The sequence below is a fragment of the Pongo abelii genome, chromosome 4 (genome assembly GCF_028885655.2).
Source record: "Pongo abelii isolate AG06213 chromosome 4, NHGRI_mPonAbe1-v2.0_pri, whole genome shotgun sequence".
In the NCBI taxonomy this organism is placed as follows: Eukaryota; Metazoa; Chordata; class Mammalia; order Primates; family Hominidae; genus Pongo; species Pongo abelii.
This window is the reverse complement of record NC_071989.2, coordinates 189380520-189393419: the sequence shown is the minus strand read 5'-3', so window position 1 is coordinate 189393419 and position 12900 is coordinate 189380520. Positions and strand designations below refer to the sequence as shown.

Here is a 12900-nt window from a genome sequence, read left to right as displayed (position 1 = left end):
AAATGGTATGAATGCACTGAGATAAAGTCAAAAAAAAAAAAACAAAATGTGAGCTAAACAGTAGGGACACATAAACACACAGAGAGGAGTAATAGACACTGGAGACTCCAAAAGCAGGGAGGGAGGGAAAGGGGCAAGGGCTAAAAAATCACCTTTTGGGTAGAGTGTCCACTATACAGGTGATGGGTACACTAAAAACCCAGACTTCACCTGTACACAATATATGAATTAAGAAATCTGCACTTATGTCCTCTAAGTATACTTTAAAATTTTAAAAGCATATTCTGGCTGGATGTGGCGGCTCATCCCTGTCATCCCAGCATTCTGGGAGGTTGAGGCAGGTGGATCACTTGAGCCCAGGAGTTCAAGACCAGCTTGGGCAATGTGGCAAAAACCCATCTATGCAAAAAATTCACTGGGTGTGGTGGTGCACACCTGTGGTCCCAGCTACTTGGGAGGCTGAGGTGGGAGGATCATTTGAGCCCAGGGGGGTGTCGAGGCTGCAGTGAGCAGAGATCATGTCACTGCACTCCAGCCTGGGTGACAAAGTGAGACCCTGTCTAAAAAAACAAAAACAAAAAAAACAAGTATATTCTGGGCCAGGCACAGTGCCTCATGCCTATAATCCCAGCACTTTGGGAGGCTGAGGTGGGCAGATCACGAGGTCAGGAGTTTGAGACCAACCTGGCCAACACGGTTAAACCCCCATCTCTACTAAAAATACAAAAATTAGCCGGGCGTGGTGCCAGGCGCCTGGAATCCCAGCTACTCAGGAGGCTGAGGCGGGAGAATCGCTTGACCCCGGGAGGCAGAGGTTGCAGTGCAGTGAGATCACCCCACTGCACTCCAGCTGGGCAACAAGAGAGAGACTTTGTCTGAGGAAAAAAAAAAAAAAAGTATATTCTGAAAAAAAAAAGCAAAACATATATTTTCATGATAAAATGATAAAGAAAAGCAGGGAAATGATAATGCCAGGGTCGTGGACATCTTCGGGGGTTAGTGAGGGGTTTGTGATGGGAAGTGAGGGGATGTGGGGATGTCATTCTACATCCCTTGGCCTGGGGAATGGAAATGCAGGTGTTTGTTGCCTTAAAATTCAGGTTTATAATATGCTGATATATTATGTACTTTCCATAAGTGTGTTACATCTCATAAGAAATCTTTCAAAGCTAAAAAAAAAATCAATATATGATTGATAAATACCTAACTTCTTGTATCACTTGGTTACCTAGTTTCCCCAACCTTATTTGTTAAACTATCTACACTATCCGCACTGATTTGTGATTCCAGCTTAATAATATAGCCAATTCTTACCTGGATTTGAGAGAGCTCGTAGTGGTTATTGAAAATCTACTCTTGCTTTTTGGCGAGGATGAACGGGCTTTGGGGGGCGGGGGTGGGGGGATGGAAAATGTGAATGAAACGAAAAGCAGGGAGGGAGGCTGAGACAGTCATGGTCATGGGCTTTATTATTAAACAGGAAAATTCTAGAGACAAACTGAAAAGAGAACGGAAGTCTGTAAGAGGGTTGCCAAGTCAGAAAGCAAAAGCAAAGTGTCGCTTTATTAAAAAGGTGGGGGCGGGTCCTGACTGAGCTGAGAACAAAACATTTTGGGGGAGTTCTAAAGCTAGGAGGCCAGGCCTGCAGGGAGGGGGTCGGTTATCCCGGGCGTCCCGCTCACGGGTGCAGCTTCCATCGACACTGTCCATCGACACTGTGCAGGTAGTTAAACACTGCTGAACGGGTTTTGTTTTTGCTTTTTTTTTTTTTGGCTCCCAGACTGGAGTGCAGTGGCGCGATCTCGGCTCACTGCGACCTCCTTCTCCCGGGTTCAAGCGATTCTCCTGCCTCAGCCCCCCCGAGAAGCTGGGATTACAGGCGCGCACAACGAAGATCGGCTTATTATTTTATTTATTTATTTGTTTATTTTTGAGACTGGGTCTCCCTATGTTGCCCCGGCTGGTGCCACTATTTTCAAAGATGTAACATACTGCTATTTTTACAAGTATTGCTTTTTTGCTTACTCTAGATTTTATTGATGGAAAGAAAGGACAGGAAAGAGCGCGTGCCGCATTTTGTTCCCCTTTGTCCACCAGGCTCCATTACCTCCGGAGCGCACACCGAGGCCGTCTGCGTTACCCGCGTCCCCGCGCCCGGAGCCGCCCAGGAGGGGGCCCAGACCCTGTGGTGCAGAGCGCGCACCGCTCGGGCGGACCGGACGCCCCGCGGCGCGCTGGGAGGGACCGGGGGAGGGGGGGCGCGGGGAGCTGCCTGAATCCCTGACCCGCCTCCGGCCCCCGCCCCGCCCCGCCCCGCCCCAGGCCAGCCGGCGCCCGCGCCCGTGCGGACACTTTCAGCCCCAAGCCGCGGCCGCTCAGGTCGGACCCACGCGCAGCGGCCGGAGATGCAGCGGGGCGCCGCGCTGTGCCTGCAACTGTGGCTGTGCCTGGGACTCCTGGACGGTGAGCGCGGCCGGCGGGGAGGGGGTACCGCGCACCAGGGGCGGGCGCTGAGACCGCTCCGACGGGTACGGGCGGGGGACACGGTGGCCCTGGTGCGCGGACGCCTGAGGGAGCACGGCGCTTGGGGCCCGGGGCCTCGGGATGAGGAAGGGGCGGGCGGGGACTGCAGCCGGGTCAGGGCCAGGGCGGCCGGGCCGCGTCTCGGCGCGGGGATAGCCCTCCCGGCCCCTGAATCGGCTTCTCCGTCGGCGGCTCGGCGTCCTGGGAGCCGGGCCCCGTCGGGCTGCGCGCTGAGCCCGGATCCTTCGTGGCCTTCCTCGCTTCCCCGCGGGGGTCCCCGCGCCGCGCCGCTGGGTCCCGACCCACGCGCACCGGAGATCCCGGCCATCCCGGCCATCCCGGCCATCCCGGCCGGGCCCCAGACCTGGGTGCGCACTTCCCGACGCCCGGCGCCTCCGCTCGCGGTCGGTCCCCAGAGGGCGCTCGAGACGGGCCTCCGCCTTCCCGTGGCCGGAGACTGCGGGGGCAGGGGCTGGGGACTACCGCGCCCGAGGCGGACGGGTGCAGGTGCACGCCGGCGCTTAAGACGAATCTCGAGGAGGCGAATCGCGGGCCGTCAGCGCCGCAGGAGGGGCGGAGGGCCGGGGGTCCCCGGATTTGAGGGGACGGGGGCCTTGAAGGCCGGCGGAGGAGCAGAGGCCCCCGCGGGAGGGTCCCCTGCACAGGACAGGCAGGGTTCGGTTTGTGTTGGGAATGTGGCTCTGGCGGGGAGAGTCGCAGACCTGAAGCGGAGGCGGAGGGGTTGGAAAGAGGGACTGTGGGGGCAGAGGGAGTGGGTGGAGATGTCAGGGAGGAAGCTGAGAAGATGAGCTGGGAGTCCCCACGGAGCTGGTGTCCCTGGAAATCAAAGGGTGGAAGGGTGGAAGGGTGGGGTCAGGGGTTCCAGTGTCTGAAGGGGAGTGCCGGGAGCCCTGAAGTCAGCGATGGGGACCTCAACATTTCTGCACGCCATGGGAATTAAATACTGGCTTTACATGCTTGTAATTCTCACAGGGAGTATCAGGCCCATTTTACACATGCAGAAGCTTAGACCAAGGACATGTGTCACTTCCCCAAGGTCCCCAGGAGGCCCAAAGTAAGCCTGACAAAGCCTGCCTTCTGCTCACCACCTGTATGTCCACTGGCTGAAGAGCAGAGGACAGGAGAGGAGGCAGGTCTGGTTCAACCAGGGGAAGAGGGAGGAGAACATCTATCTGGGCCTCTGAGTCGGGCAGGTCAGATCAGGGTGCTGCCCTTGGCTCTCCTGGACCCAGCCCAGGACCAGGCTCTCACAGGTGCTCAGGATGTATTTGTTGAGTGGCTGGTAGACCTTGGTTGGACTGCAGGGCTGTAGGATGGGAGACGCTTAACCTAGAGGAGACATGGGACAGGCACCTGGGCGCAGTGTCTGAGGCTGGGCTGAGTAGCTGGAGAGGAAGCAGAGAGACCCAGGAGGGGAACCCTGGAGGAGGGGCCCAGAGGGCAAGGGGGCTTCCAGGGATCCAGGGAACATTCTGCAGGTATAAGGAGAACCAGGAGAGGCCATTGTCCTAGTGCTGCCGGGTGGAGGACAGCGGGACGTGGGGTGAAGGGTGAGGAAGTCATTCCTTGCAGTAAGCAGTGACTCTTAGTGACCTAGTTATGAAGAGGAGAGAGGGTGTTAGCTGGGAGCCCCATGGAGAGGGGTGTCCTGGGCTGGACCTGGGTTTGGCTGGTGGGGAGATGGCAATGGAGACAGAGGTCATCCCTCCCTGAGCCCTGCACCTTGCTGTACCCCCTGCTAGGCTGAAGACCCCGGGAGCCCCCAGCTTGATGGGGGATGCCATGGCGGGAGCACAAGCCCTCAGCTGCAGTCGGGTGTCAGGGCAGCTGGTCCGGTGGGAGCAGGCCAGAAGCCTGAGCATCCTGAAGCTGACCCCTTAAAAGTGTGCTATTGGTCATAGAACCAGACTCGTGTCCTGCCTCTGCTGTAAAGTCCTTTTTGTGTGACCTGGGCCCCCTCCTTTCCCCTCCCTGCACCTCAGTTTCCCCAAGCATAGCCATGCCACAAGCATAGCCATGGCGCAAGCCGGCAAGCCCCGAGGTTGTGTGGGTTGTGTGTGCTTGGGCTGGACTCCAAGACCCAGTTTCCTGTTGCAGTTCCACAGTCTTGCCCCAGTGCAGAGGGTAGGTCACAGATGTCTCTTGAGGCTTAGTCTAGAGAGAGGCCATTGGCACCTCTGCACTGCGGCTACCAGCTCAGGGTCGTGCAGGAGCAGGTCTGCTGGGCATCTGGAGTGGCCTGGTCTCAGGACGTTTGCCCTTGCTGTGAGCTGAGTCACAAAGGCCCAGGTGTGGACAGATGTGTGGTCAGGGATGCAAGTGGGGATCAGGCCCACTTTACTTGGGCCTGGGGACCTGCTCCAGCTCAGGGCTCTGAGGACTCAAATGCAGGTGCTGTTCCCTCGTCCACCAGGCCTATGGCACAGAGCCAGTGTGGCTGAAGGAGTCCTGAGCCCTCCCGGAGCATAGGGCTCACATGGCTGGGCCCAGACAGGGTGTGAGGTGTGATGTGTGGTCTGTCTGGCGAATTCTCCACCGTGACCCCCAGCAGTGGCACTGCGACCCAGGGAAGGAGCCTGCAGTTCTATGCAAGACCCCAGCATAGTGCCTGTTCGGGGTGGCCCAGGGAGGACTTGGACCTGGCCCCGTCCCACAGGGGTTTCCGGTGCCTTGCAGGGACACAGACATGCCATCAGACGTCTATCGCCCGGGGATGAAAGTGTTCAAGGGCCCTGGTGAGGCCCAGCTGGCGGCTGTAAGCTGCACAGGAAGGCAGTGTCACTTCCAGCTAAGGGCTTCCTGGTGGGGTCTGCAGAACTCCAGGACAGGGAATTCCAAGCAGGGCAAAGAACCCCATGAAGCTGCAGAGACAGGCAAGTCCAGATGGTGAATGTGGCCAAGTGGGGGGTCTGGTGAGGCTAGAGTCTGGGAGGAGTGGATGGGAGGTAGGGGAAACGAGGCTGGAGACGGGGCAGCGCCAGCAGCAAGGAGGCTGGTGTCCAGGGGAGACAGGAACGGCAAGTGGATAACCCAGGGGATAAACTGGGGTGGAGGCAGGTAGCAGCTGGGGATGGTGGGGACGGAGGAAGTCCCAGATCTCTGGCTTCAAGGATAGTTTATCAAAGGGAGACCCTGGGAGAGGAGCAGGACCCTGGGTGGAGGTAGGCAATGGGATTTCCTGGGAGACCTCAGCTGATGCAACCGGCCAGATAAGGAGGGAGGAAAGTTGGGAGCACTTGAGTATGATGGGGCAGAGGGGAATGGGGGACCCGGGGAAGCTAAGTGAAGTCAGCTGCAAGGGGAGGTTCTTCTCTGTGTCTGGCTTACTCCCCTCCTGCTGCCGTATCTTCCTCCACAAGGCGGTTTTCTCTCCACCAAGGCCTAGCCTGTGCCGCACGTCCCTCTGAGATGCCCCTCAGAGTCAGGGGTGGGCAGGGAGAGGGGTCTGGAGAGCCTCTCACACCCCCTAGACTCTGAGCAAGATTCAGTCAATGTGTCCAGCTGGAGCCAGGGATTCCTGAGTTTCGATCCTTTTCAGACACTGGCTTCCTCTGGAATCTGGGTTTTCCGGTCACACTGAGGAGACAGGTCTGGGAGCAGGAAGATACGGGCATTCATTCCCGGAGGAGGAGCAGGGCGCCAGCCCTGGCCAGGCTGGACGGGGCTAACAGCAGGCACACCCCCGGCCCCGTCTGAGGCCCGCACCACCCTAGCCCACAGCCTGGGCAGATGCGCGTGGTGAGTAGGGGAGGCCCGCCACGTGGCCAGCGAGGTCAGCAGGGGTTCATGGGAAAGGACTTGTCGGCCACAGGAGAGGACATCCTGCCTGCATTTCCCTCTTCCTGCGGCAGGAGTGGGTGGCCCCGATTTAGCAGCACTGGGGGGCCACCTCTGCGCCAGCTGGGTTGTCTGATAACGCCGCTCGTCCTGCCGGCCAGCAGGCAGAGCCTTGACCCCACGGAAGCCAGGGAAACTGCCTGGCATAGCTGGCTGCCCCACGGCGGCCCTGTGCTGGGAGCTTAGCATCTGCTCAGGCCCCCTCCTCCTGGTCTCCACCCCCATGGGGTACTCAGGCAGCCCACACTCCCCGCAGGTCCAGCCCTTCTCAACCTCATCACCACTCCCTGCTTCCAGCATCTTCCAGAAATTTGTCTCCATTCTGCCCCAAAGGGACTGCTGTAAAATACAAATCTGAGCCTTCAGGGCCCCCCCCTCCACCACTCACCCACAAGATAAGCACCAGCTTCTTGGGCTCGTGGTACCGGCCCTTCCTGCTGGAGTCCCAGGCCGTCCCTAGCCCCACGTCCACCGATCCTACACCCACTGCACACAGCAGCCCCAGCACCATGGCCTTTCGCCCGCCCTTGACATGCCCTTTGGGAGACTGCTGGGAACTCCAGGCAGAGGGTGCTGCTCCAAGCGGAAGGGGCCTTCCGGGGAAGGTGACGGCTTCCTTCCCACTCACCGTGTGCCTCTGGGAGCACAAAATTCAGACTTTCAGGTGGGTTTAGGGGAAGCCCTTATCATCACCCAACTCAACACACTGTCCTCAAAGCTACTCTAAATTCTACCAAATGGAGATTGATTTGTTTTAAGCAGCAAGTGTGCACCGGCACATGCGTGCACACGCACACAGATGTGGTGTGTCCGGCAGTGAGCCACACCTCCGTGTGAAACGGTTTCTCAGATTGCTTCACAGCAGGGCATGTACAGGTTTTAACCTCGTCACCCAGACCTTATTATGCTTATTTTGGAGATTAGGAAATTAAGGCCACAGGGGTGAAACGGCTCTCTAGATAATAGATGGCTCATTTCAGGGAGGTAATAGGTGTCTGATATCTGGTTCCAAATAGCATGGGGGCCAAGCGGGAAAGAAGGGGCAGGCAGACAGGCCACTGTCCACATTCCCCAGGGAATGCCCTAGAGGGCTGGCCGGGTGGACTCTTCAATTTCTAACCACCTCATGGCCATTTTTACTTTGCTGTCCCGGAGACCTTTACAAAGCAGCATGTCGCAGACACTTCCCCCAGGTCCACCACGCGCCCAGCGTGCCCCTCCGTGCACAGCCTCTCCACCCTCCCGGTACCCTGTGCCCTCTTCCCCCTCACACCTACACCCGCTCACACATTCTATGGTGCCTTTTGGTCCCTTGGATCCTCAAAACCAGTCACGGGTAAATTGCTGGCCAAGTCCAGTGCTGGGAATATGCCACGACGAAAAGACACACAGAAGCCCTTGTCTTGAACTAAAGAACCGTTAAGGGCCGGTTACACACCTGTAATCCCAGCACTTTGGGAGGCTGAGGTGGGCGGATCACAAGGTTAAGAGTTTGAGAGCCTGGCCAACATGGTGAAACCCCGTCTCTACTAAAAATACAAAAATTAGCTGGGTGCAGTGGCAGGCGCCTGTAATCCCAACTACTCAGGAGGCTGAGGCAGGAGAACTGTCTGAAACCAGGAGGCGGAGGTTGCAGTGAGCCGAGATCGTGCCACTGCACTCCAGCCTGGGCAACAGGGCGAGACTCCGCCTCAAAAAAAAGAACTGTTAAAAGTGATAATGAGCCAGCCGCTCCACAGAGCTATGGAAAAGTGCAGGAGTCCTGGGTGGGGAGCCTCGGTGTGAGATGCTGGGGAAGCGGCACAGGAGCTCAGGCGTCAGAGGTGGGGAGGGACTGTTCCAGATCTAGGGCACATGGAGGTCTGGAGCCACACTGGGTGGGTGACAAGGAGTCCAAGGAGGCACCAGATTCTGCCCATAAGCAGCAAAGAGGCAGGGGATGGTTTTAGGCAGGAGAGGGACTTGTGTTCTAGAAAGATCATCTGACCCCTGAGCAAGGACTGGGCCAGTGGGGGACACTGGTATTGCGACCCGGGAGAGAGCCATTGAGGCTGGCCAGCAGTGGGGTGGGGAGGAGGGAAAGTTGAGGGACAGCAGCCCTGGAATGCCCGGGAGGGCCTCTGCGGCCAGAAAGCATCCATGCCAAACTGTGGTCAGGATGGTGAGGAGAGGTGGGGGCAGGGGCCTGGCACTCTCAGCCACCCCGGCCACGGTGCCCTCCTCCTGGGCCCGCAAGCTCCTACTCAGTCTGCAAAGCCCATTTCAGCTCAGAATGGAGGCATTTGGTGACTGATTGGCTGTGGGGGATGAACGGGGTCAGGAATGTCTGGTGGGTGAACATCACCTGGACAGCCAACCTAGTGAGAGGGAGAGCAGTGTTTCCAGCGCTGATGGAAGAGATGATTACATTTCATAAAATGCAGAAATGCAAATTATACAGACATCTGTAGAATGAATAGTAGCTTCCCATAATCCTGTCTTCCCCAGACAATCTCTTAACGGTCATGTGTTTTGGAGTGCGTTAACCTCTGTGTGCCAGCTTTCTATCTGTACAGTGGCAATACGGAGGCAACCGCAGGGTTGTGAAGGCATGTGGAATGCACTCGTGCGTAGGGCTGTGCTGCACATGGACAGTGCTCAGTGCAGCCTTGCTGCTGTTGTAGCAGGAGGTCTTAGGAAAGGAGAATTTGGAGAATTTGCCGTCGGTGTATGGATGCTGTTTATCATTACTGTGTGGGTGCCTCCTTCTCCACATTCTCGCCAGCGCTGGGAATTCTCATTCTTTGTGGTACTTGCTCCTCTGGCAGGTGCACAGTTGTGAGCTCCGTGCCTCCAGTCATCCTCCCCAGTGTTGGATGTGGGCTGGACTTGAGGGCTGGGATCCTCCAGGACTGGAGCCCAGGAGAGCTGTCAGGGAGGGTGGGAGCACAGAGTGGGGTTGAAGCCCCCCGGTGTGCTACCATCAAGAGAGTACATCCAGCGAGCAGGACAGGGCCTGAGGCCGGCTGGAGACCTGGGCCTGCTTCCACGGCCTCATCACCTTCACCATGCTCCATCTGCTCCATCTACTTGAGGGCCCAAAGTCACCGGCACTCTGGGCTGTGTGCCCTCCTCCTGGGCCAGTAAGCTCCTAATCAGTCTACAACGCCCCTCTCAGCTCACATGAATCCTCTCCCACCAGCAAGGCTTGCCCCCCATGCTCTGGCGACAACACAGGGTCACAGTGATACAGCAGCTGTAGCAAACCAAGCATTCAGGAGGCAAGGGAGAGCAGAGGGATCCATGTGCATGAGCCAGAGACAGCTTATTCTTTTTTTTTTTTTTTTTTTTTCTCACACAGAGTCTCACTCTGTCGCCCAAGCTGGAGTGCAGTGGTGCGATCTCGGCTCACTGCAACCTCCGCTTCCCGGGTTCAGGTGATTCTCCTGCCTCAGCCTCTCGAGTAGCTGGGACTGCAGGCACACGCCACCACGGTGGGCTAATTTTTGTATTTTTAGTAGAGATGGGGTTTCACCATGTTGGCCAGGATGGTCTCAATCTCTTGATCTCGTGATCCACCCACCTTGGCCTCCCAAAGTGCTGGGATTACAGGCGTGAGCCACTGCGCCCAGCTGACAGTTTATTCTTAACCATGTTGTTTGTGGTCTGTAGTTCCCAGTCATCCTAGGGCAAATCCACATCTCACTAGTGGGAAGACTGGGGCTTGGAGAGAGGAAGTGATTTGCCCAAGACCATACAGCACAGAGCAGCAGTGCGGGGTGCCCAGCTGGGCGTGTGGGCTCAGCTCTCTCAGACATGCAGGATGTGCAGTGAGGACCGACAGCCCCTTAAGCTCTAGAGGCACAGGGGCTGCTGGCCAGGTTAGCAGGGGCCACCAGACAGGATGCTCCTGCTGCCTCCCCCCAGGTCCCTGCAGAGGCCTGGCCCCAGGAGTGAAGAGAGAGGGTGCAGGTGACCCCCTCTGCCCAACCCCAGCTCAGCCAGCAGCTCCATTGCTCCCCACCAGCTCCCTCCAGTATGCAGCCTGGCTCCTGGCTGCCTTCGTCCTCCTGGGCTCAGCTGCCCAGAGAGTGTGTGTCCAGCTGGCAGGCCTGCTACACAGTCCCCGTCTTCCCAAGCACCCCAGGGAGAGGGAGAAGTGGGGCCAGGCCCAGGGTGGCCACAGCAGGGCCATGCCCTCTGCCAAAGTGGAGGGGCCCCAAGCTGATGGATAATCCCAGTGCCATCCCTGTGCTGGCTGTGCTGGGCCTGGGGACAGAGCCATGGGCTGATGACACCCCAGCCCAGGAGCCGCTTGATGACACAGACCCTCCATGTGCTGTGGGTCAGGGCCAGAGTGGGGATGACATGCTCAGCTGGGGGCAGCAGGGCAAACCTCACGGGCCCTGAAGCTGGGGCAGCAGTTTGCCGGGCACAGAGGGTGAGGGAGGACAGAGGACACAGCCCAGCCGGGCAGGGAGGAGCCTGCTGGAGAGCAGGGGCCTGGGAGGCTGGTGCTCAGGGTGGTGGTTGAGAGAGATGGCAAGGCGAGGGCGGGGCTGCAAGGATGCGGCTAGTTCTGCCCTCACTCTCGCATGCCGGCCCCCTCACCTCTGCACCAGGACCTGGGCCCAGCCATGCCCTGTGGACTCAGCCATCATTCGGAGGGCAGCTCCCAGAAACCAGCTAAGGCCAGCCCTCACCCACACTGCCCTGTAGAGAGGGCCGGGGCCCTGTCTCACCAGGGTGTGGCACAGCCGGCCCATCTCAGTCCCATCCTGGTGGTCCCGGAGAGGATCTGATGAGAAAACATGGATTCTGTACAGAGCAAGGGATGCAGGACATGCAGGTGTGGAGCCGAGGGAGGGGCCGACTCCCACATCATGGGAGGAAAGCAAGGCTGGCTCTCCCAGCAGCTCTCACTGGGCTGGGCTGGGTTTTCCCTCCGTTTTCAGGAAAGAAGCTTTTGAAAAAAACGGCATCATTAGCTTAAAGGGCTTTGCCCTCAGCCAACTAGGGCATGAAGCCAGATGGAGGCCAGGCCCTGAGGAGGGGTGTGGTGGAGGCCACCGGGGCGCAGGGCCCAGGCAGCCATGTGCCTCCTACGTGGGCCCTCCTGCCTGCAGGGGTCTCTGAGGCTTCAGGCCAGGGACTAGGAGGAAGGCCGGGCTGGGGTCTGGCCTGAGCCTCTGCCCCCAGCCTTTGGAGGGGAGCCTGGTCCTGGGGCAGGGACCGTCCTGGACTCAGCCGGACTGGGCTCCCACATGGCCACCTGCTGCTGTGAGGCCTGGCGCCTCAGTTTCCTCACTCGCTGACCTGGCTGTTGAGCCCTCCCTCCCAGGCTGCTGTGAGGATCAAATGAGGCAGTCGCAGCCGGCCGGCGGCCCCCGCCTCACTCACTGCCAGTGCCTAACCCATGGGACGTTCCCCCACCCTGCCTGGCCCTCACGGAGAGGTGCCAGCACCGCCCAGGGGAGGTGCAGGACCCTCCCGTGCTGCTCCCACGCCCGCCACGCCTGTGGCTGACGCCAAGGCCCCGTGGCCCAAGGCCGGAGGTTGTCCTGGGGCTGCTGACAGTACAGAGAAGAGGAGGTATGCACTCTGGCCTTGCTGACCTCCACCCGGTGCCTGCCCCAACCACGCTGCTGCAGGCTTGGGAGCCAGGGCTTTGCGGGGCCTCAGGGAAGGAAGAAGCCAGTTCCCGGGTCAGGAACAGGAAAGCAGGGGGAGTGCAGCAGAAGCCAGGATGACAGTGCTTCCTGCTGCGGGAAGGGAAGGACAGCAGAGACAGACAACAGCCAGGCAGGAAGGATGCGCCTTCTTCAGGGCTGCAGGTGGGGGCTGGGCAGTCACAAAGCCTCTGGACATGGCAGTCTGCAGGCCTGAATCTGCCCAGGGGAGCCCATCCTATAAAACGGGAAGCATCTTTTCCAATGGAACAACGGGATCTGACAAGAGTCTCTGAGGTTTCAGAGGTCTGTTGAGCCATCATCCATCTACTTTCCATCCATCCAACCATCCACCCATCCACCCATCCACGCTTCACCCATGTGCCCACCTTTCCACCGTCCATTCATCCTTCCATCCAGCCATTCGTTCATCCTTCCGTCTGTCCATCCACCCATCCTTCTAGTCATCTACCCATCCATGCGTCCTTCCATCTGTTAATCCATCTTTCTATCCACTCATCCATCCATCCATCCATCCATCCACCCATCCACTCATCTACCTGTCCATCCATCCATTCATCTCTCTGTCCATCCATCCACCCATCCATCCTTCTACTCAGCCATCCATCCACCCACCCATCCACTCCTCCACCCACCCATCCATCCACCCTTCCACCTATCCACCCTTCCACCCATCCACCCTTCCACCTATCCACCCTTCCACCTATCCACTTACATACCCATCCATCCATCTACCCTTCCACCCATCTACCCACCTACCCATCCATCCATACTTCTTCCATTCCTCCATTTTTTTCATTCAACGAGTGTTCACTGAGACTTTGCTCTGTGCCAGGTGCTGTGGGAAGCA

The 12900-nt window shown here is 58.4% G+C and overlaps 1 protein-coding gene across 3 annotated transcripts in view; it reads left to right on the top strand.

Annotated features, from left to right (window-relative positions):
- Positions 1-2325: 2325 nt before the first annotated feature.
- FLT4 (fms related receptor tyrosine kinase 4) overlaps positions 2326-12900 on the top strand; it is a 46320-nt gene continuing 35745 nt past the window's right edge. For all 3 annotated transcript variants that reach the window (XM_024247110.3, XM_054556677.2, XM_054556676.2), the window contains exon 1: positions 2326-2463. In XM_024247110.3, coding sequence (XP_024102878.3) covers positions 2406-2463 — 58 coding nt within the window. In that variant the 5' untranslated portion in view covers positions 2326-2405. The remainder of the gene's footprint in view (positions 2464-12900) is intronic.